The 6,654-nt window shown below is 46.1% G+C and overlaps 1 protein-coding gene across 8 annotated transcripts in view; it reads left to right on the top strand.

Annotated features, from left to right (window-relative positions):
- The window catches only part of LOC137892010 (collagen alpha-1(XIV) chain-like), a 135,696-nt gene that overhangs the window by 87,836 nt on the left and 41,206 nt on the right, over positions 1 to 6,654 (top strand). For all 8 annotated transcript variants that reach the window (XM_068736897.1, XM_068736894.1, XM_068736895.1 and 5 more), the window contains 8 exons: positions 715 to 854; positions 1,980 to 2,103; positions 3,496 to 3,639; positions 3,750 to 3,914; positions 3,995 to 4,033; positions 4,158 to 4,296; positions 4,426 to 4,568; positions 5,149 to 5,258. In XM_068736897.1, the coding sequence (XP_068592998.1) occupies positions 715 to 854; positions 1,980 to 2,103; positions 3,496 to 3,639; positions 3,750 to 3,914; positions 3,995 to 4,033; positions 4,158 to 4,296; positions 4,426 to 4,568; positions 5,149 to 5,258 (1,004 nt within the window). The remainder of the gene's footprint in view (positions 1 to 714; positions 855 to 1,979; positions 2,104 to 3,495; positions 3,640 to 3,749; positions 3,915 to 3,994; positions 4,034 to 4,157; positions 4,297 to 4,425; positions 4,569 to 5,148; positions 5,259 to 6,654) is intronic.

Here is a 6,654-nt window from a genome sequence, read left to right as displayed (position 1 = left end):
TTTCTCTCAACACTACGTAGCTGTTAAAGAACATGTGTGAGGGAAGAAGAACAAAAACACATTTCATAAGATCTACTTACAGCCTCTGCTGTCCTCCACACAAAAACAAGACATTTTTGATGAACTATCCCAATGTTTAAGCTTAGCTTAAATGAAAATCTGACTTTGTTGACACATCGGCTCTTCTCCTCCTCGTCGTTCTGTCTCGTATTTACCCGAGAACGTGGGGTTAAGAGGTTCCAGCAGCTGAAATGAAGGAACCTTAAAATAAATCTATATCGGCGCTTCTCCCCTCGGACAACTTGATCAAAGCGAGCCGCCCCGGCTGGGCTTTTATTGTGAAAGAATATCAGTTCACTAAGTAAATGTTTGCAGATGACAGAGTCAAAGCCGTCGGGGGGGGGGGGGGGGGGGGCAGCAGCTGACCCTTAAGTGATTTCATTAGAGGAGGAAGAAGAGGAAGCCATTGGAACGACTTTTAATGAGTTTAGAGAAATGAAAGCGACGTTATATAAAAACAAAGAAAGCAGAGAATAAATCCATCTTTGAATTCAGCAAAGAAAACCAAAGAAAGTCGACAGCAAAGATGTGAAATGTTTGCTTTGAGAACAAGAGATGTGACTCATTCAAGTTTTTTAACAATCACAGTAAATTCGTCTTCATCCAAATAACAAGCGGACCCTAACCGTGCGCCCTCCTTCCCCCTCTGTCCAGTCTGTAAGGCGGCCAAAGCGGACCTGGTCTTCCTGGTTGACGGCTCCTGGAGCATCGGCGACGAGAACTTCCTGAAGATCATCCGCTTCCTGTACAGCACCACCGGAGCTCTGGACCGGATCGGCCCGGACGGCACGCAGGTACGTGGTCCGTGAAAAAAAATAAAAATCCCCCTGCTGGTTCCGGTCCTGGTGGCTCTGCATGCAGCCACACGGTGTGATGGACGGGTCTGTTTGACAGGAAGTCGTCGCGGTAACACGAGAGACTTGGACCTCTTATTTTGGTGTTTTCTTTGAGGCAGAGGAGATTCTTCTTCCTCGTTCCGGTCCTGTATTTGGGTCACTTGAGTCAAACTATATGTGTTAAACTATATATTTTATGTATATTTTAGACACGCCCACAAAGACCGGTCTAAAGGAAAACCTCATTTACGTGTACGACACTGAACGACCCGAGTAAAAGACAAACTCGTACAAACAAAATGTCGTTTCCATGACATCAGTATTCTCCCGGTGTCTCCAGTGAAACCCTGTTCAGGATTCTGAACCGCACTGAGCTGCTCTCATTTATGTATTTTTTTTTATTATGTACAAATAAAGAGAGTTCTCCCAGGTGGCCGCGGCCCGAGTTCACGTAAGAAGCCGCTCATCTGTATTCTCCGCGTCGAGGTTCTCCGCTGCGTTCCTGGTTTATTTATGTTCTCTCCGCTGATCGGTCCGGGAGTGAGTTCAGCCCCGCCGTTAATCTTTGAGAGGACGTCGTACGTCTCCTCATCCGGCGCTTTAACGCCTTTGAGTGTAAATGTTTTTTTTGGGGGGTTTAAAGAGGTACGGGAGGAGACGTCGACCACGACCACGTGGTTCTGAGGAGGTAGCTCCTCGGTCACTGGGTCGAGAGTTAGAGGGAAGTCTGATAGTGGAGGAAGTAAAAATCCCAAACCTGCAGAACTTGTTTGTCTTCTTTAGAGAGAGGAGGTTTGTAGTGGTCATCTGAGTCTTCACGCTCCGAGATGGGATCAGTCAGACCGCATGCCGAAGTGGTCTGGTGTGAACAGCATGTGGACACAATCGGGACAATTGATCAATCGTAGGTCTCCATCGTCTTCTTGACTGGAGTTCAGCAGGGACCTGCTCCGGATTTTAAATAAAAGCTTTTGAACGGCAAAATAACGAGGGACTTTCATCGTGAGGAGTCTGTAGGAACGTGGTTTTACGACAGAGCTTTGTATCCAATAAGACCGGTTTGGTTCCCGTGTCGTCCGACAGGTGGCCATCGCCCAGTTCAGCGACGACGCCCGGACCGAGTTCAAGCTGAACTCGTACAGCGACAAGGAGCGACTGCTGGACGCCATCAACAAGATCTCCTACAAGGGAGGGAACACCAAGACGGGTGAGACACGAGCGGAACCGCTTCTACGGTGGAACCGCTGCTGAGTTTTTACCAGCGTGGCTTTAGTTTGTTATCGCGGATCTGGTTTGAGTTTAGGGAAAATCCAAGAAAAGACACACACACACACACACACACACACACACACACACACACACACACACACACACACACACACACACACACACACACACACACAACACACACGCACACCACACTTTTAACCGTCGTCAATACTTATTGAGCGGCAGGCAAACACACTCAGGAAATTAAATCAGTGTGTCTGGATTGTAAGAGGAGTTCTCCCACAGCTACTATCACTGCACCATAAAACAGCCCAGGAGCACTCAGTTACCTGTAGTCAAGAGTCTCTTTCCCAGTGCTCCCAGTGCTCCTAGTGCTCCCAGTGCTCCTAGTGCTCCCAGTGCTCCCTGTGCTCCCAGTGCTCCCAGTGCTCCCAGTGCTCCTTGTGCTCCCAGTGCTCCTAGTGCTCCCAGTGCTCCCTGTGCTCCCAGTGCTCCCAGTGCTCCCAGTGCTCCCAGTGCTCCTAGTGCTCCCAGTGCTCCTAGTGCTCCCAGTGCTCCCTGTGCTCCCAGTGCTCCTAGTGCTCCCAGTGCTCCCAGTGCTCCCAGTGCTCCCAGTGCTCCTAGTGCTCCCAATGCTCCTTGTGCTCCCAGTGCTCCCAGTACTCCCCAGTGCTCAAAGGTGCTCCCAGTGCTCCTAGTGCTCCTAGTGCTCCCAGTGCTCCCAGTGCTCAAAGGTGCTCCCAGTGCTCCTAATGCTCCTAGTGCTCCTAGTGCTCCCAGTGCTCCTAGTGCTCCCCAGTGCTCAAAGGTGCTCCTAGTGCTCCTAGTGCTCCCAGTGCTCCCAGTGCTCCCCAGTGCTCAAAGGTGCTCCCAGTGCTCCTAGTGCTCCTAGTGCTCCCAGTGCTCCTTGTGCTCCCAGTGCTCCTAGTGCTCCCCAGTGCTCAAAGGTGCTCAAAGGTGCTCTTAGTGCTCAAAGGTGCTCTTAGTGCTCAAAGGTGCTCCTAGTGCTCCCAGTGCTCCTAGTGCTCCCAGTGCTCCCACTGGTCTGCGGAGTAACTCCTCACTGAACTTTGCGACTTGATTCCTTTATTGAAATGTAAACATCGTGCAGCAGCAGCTCTGTAATCCTGTGATTAATACACATCCTGTTGTTTTAAAATTATAAAACATATTGTTATTACATTGTTTAAACATAGCGTTCACTTACACTGATAGAGATTCTTTGATGTGTCTAAAATACATCCACAGCAGAACATGCAGAGAATTCCTTTAAAACAGTTACAGGACGGTCCCAATATCTGCTCACTGTCTCTGAAGTAGACCTCAACATTGCGCAGAATGATTTTCAATCGTCCGTCCGTCCAATCAGGTCGAGCCATCCAGCACGTGAAGGAGAACATCTTCACGGCGGAGGGAGGAGTCAGGAGGGGGATCCCCAACGTCCTGGTGGTGCTCACCGACGGCCGATCTCAGGACGACGTCAACAAGGTCTCCAAGGAGATGCAGATGGAAGGTCAGAGTGGCCATGTTTGTGCTTTTTAACTGAGATCCACTTTAGGATTCAGGATTCCAGAAGAATTGTTTACGATCATCCTAAACATCCCCCCCCCTCGTCCTGTAAAGGGTACATCGTGTTCGCCATCGGCTTCGCCGACGCCGACTACGGGGAGCTGGTGAGCATCGCCAGCAAACCCAGCGACAGACACGTCTTCTTCGTGGACGACCTGGACGCCTTCACGAAGATCGAGGAGAAGCTGGTGACCTTTGTGTGCGAGGCCGCCACCGCCAGTGAGTAACCGGACGCTCAGAGAGTTCTTCTTCTTCTTCTGAATCTGAATCTGAACGCAGCTTTTTGTTTCCTTCCCCAGCTTGTCCGTCCGTACCGATGAGCGGCAGCACAACACCAGGTAGAACCTCAACCAGAGAGAGAAGAAAAGCTTCTCGTAGCATTCTGCAGCTTCTTACTGTTCAAACATGGATTCATGTGATGCTCACAAGTTCAAACCCCCCCCCCCTCCCCCCCACCCTCAGGTTTCCGTATGATGGAGCTGTTCGGACTGGTGGAGAATCTCTACGGCAGCGTCTCCGGTGTCTCCATGGTACCCGGCACCTTCAACACCTTCCCCTGTTTCCACCTGCACAGCGACGCTTTTCTGGCACAGCCGACCAGGTACGCAGAGACGACTCCTCATTGTGAATACAGGCTGTGATGCTCATAATGAATACATAGAGATCATGAACCAGACGTGTTCACCTGGGTGCGGTGTCCCCCCCCCCCTCCCTCCCCTCCGTCTCACAGGTACATCCATCCTGAAGGACTGCCCTCCGACTACACCATCACCCTGCTGTTCAGACTGCTGCCCAACACTCCGGAGGAGCCCTTCGCCCTCTGGGAGATCCTGGACAAGAACAACGAGCCGCTGGTGGGAGTCATCCTGGACAGTGAGTCTGATAACAACTTTATTTATATATATAAATATATATATATATATATATATATATATATATATATATATATATATATACAAAGCACGACTAAGGTAAAGTAACCCTGATAAAACTATACAATAGATGAAACAATTAAACAGTCAATATGATCAAAATAAATACAAATAAATAAATAAAAATAAATTAATTAAAATTTAAATAAATTAAATAAAATACAATAAATAATATTAAATAATATTACATTTAAATTAAATTAAATAATTTAGTAAAATAATTTTGTAGAATAATTTTGTAAAATCAATAATAAAATAAAGCAGTAAAGCCACGACATGACATATGTTGGGGCCAGAAAGTGCTTTAAATGTGATCAATAAAATCTCAGAAGTTCAGCATCTGGGTCTCAAAACCTTTAATTCTGTTGTGTTTAAACATGAGCGATGCAATTCAGGTGAAAAGAATCATGACATGTAGATTAAGGATTTTGTAACTACCGGTAGTTAGGTGTCTGTGAATAATCCATGTGTGTGTGTGTGTGTGTGTGTGTGTGTGTGTGTGTGTGTGTGTCTCCCTGCAGATGGAGGAAAGACTCTGACGTTCTTCAACAACGACTACAAAGGAGAGTTCCAGACGGTGACCTTCGAGGGGCCGGAGATCAAAAAGCTCTTCTACGGCAGCTTCCATAAGGTCAGAGTCTCTCCGGTTCTGTGTCGTCTGGTCGCTTCTTATCGGACCGACCGTCTGACGCTCTCTTCATTCACACTCTGCACTGGGATTGACCAGTTTGAGAGGTGGTTAAAGTGAAAAAGATCCACCGTCTGGTTTTCTTTCCTTTTTTTGTTTTGTTTACATGATTACATCATCAGTATTAAACAGGAAAAGACCGGCTGAAAGGTATTGAATTATCAGTAAAAATGTAATATTTTTTATGACATTATTCGTCGAGTTATTACATTATTGGGTTTTATTGCATATTTGATCAGGTTAAGTGAAAATTGTATTACATTTTTCAGTAAATTTATTACATTATTTATCACAGCTCTTAAAGAGACAGGCGCAAAAAACCGGAGCGTTTCAGACTGAAGGTGAACAAATGTATATTCAGACGGACGGTAGGAGAAAAATAATGTGTTTTTAACATTAAAAGCAGTAGAAACCCCAAATACACATATGACCCTGAAAATGAGCACGATGGGTCCCCTGTCAAACATACAAAGTGACTGATAGACATGTTGTTTGTTGGTTGACCTACTAACCTTTTGCTTTACTAGCTGACTGACTAGTTAGCTGACGAACTGACGCGTGTTTCTATTGATCGGTCCAGATGTTTCGGCTCCTTTCATCTGCTCAGTCGTCTCCTTCCTGGAGCTTCGTTTCCTCTCTTTGTCTGGAGCCTCGCTGAGCGGTGAGGCGGTAGTTTGAGTCCCTGACAGACCGACTGTAGTCGAGTCGTCGCCTCGAGCCTGAAGTGTGTCAGTGCCGAAGGACTCGCTGACTGATCGGCAGTCAGTTCTGTCTGCTGCCTGTCAGCTCAGCTTATCCTGCTTACCGCTTCACCTTCTGTTCTCTGTGTGTGTGTGTGTGTGTGTGTGTGTGTGTGTGTGTGTGTGTGTGTGTGTGTCACTGCATACTCAGTGGATTTTATAATCCCAGAGGACCAGTACAGTACCAGCTGTGTGACATCTGTATAGATGTATGTGGTTATGGATCAGAGGACGTCACTAAATCTTAAAATAATGAGTGAATGATTTAATATCTTAAAATAATGACTTAATATCTTAAAATAATGACATAATATCCTAAATGAATGAGTTAATATCTTAAAATATTGACTTAATATCTTAAATAATAATATAATATCTTAAAATTCTGACATAATGTCTTAAAATGACGATTAAGTATCCTAAAATAATAACTTTGTATCTCAAAACGATGACCTAGAATATCAAAATCATCACCCTCCATCACAAAATAATAAGAAGCTTTCTTAAAATATTGACTTTCTCATCATGAAACAAGTCCTGTCCTGCGTCTTGATGTCTTCTTTCTTTGTAGAGATTAAAACAGAACATTAAGGAGACAT

This window comes from Cebidichthys violaceus, unplaced genomic scaffold (genome assembly GCF_023349555.1).
Source record: "Cebidichthys violaceus isolate CVI_PGR_0920_01 unplaced genomic scaffold, fCebVio1.0.p SCAF_73, whole genome shotgun sequence".
In the NCBI taxonomy this organism is placed as follows: Eukaryota; Metazoa; Chordata; class Actinopteri; order Perciformes; family Stichaeidae; genus Cebidichthys; species Cebidichthys violaceus.
This window is presented reverse-complemented; position numbering and strand designations above follow the sequence as displayed.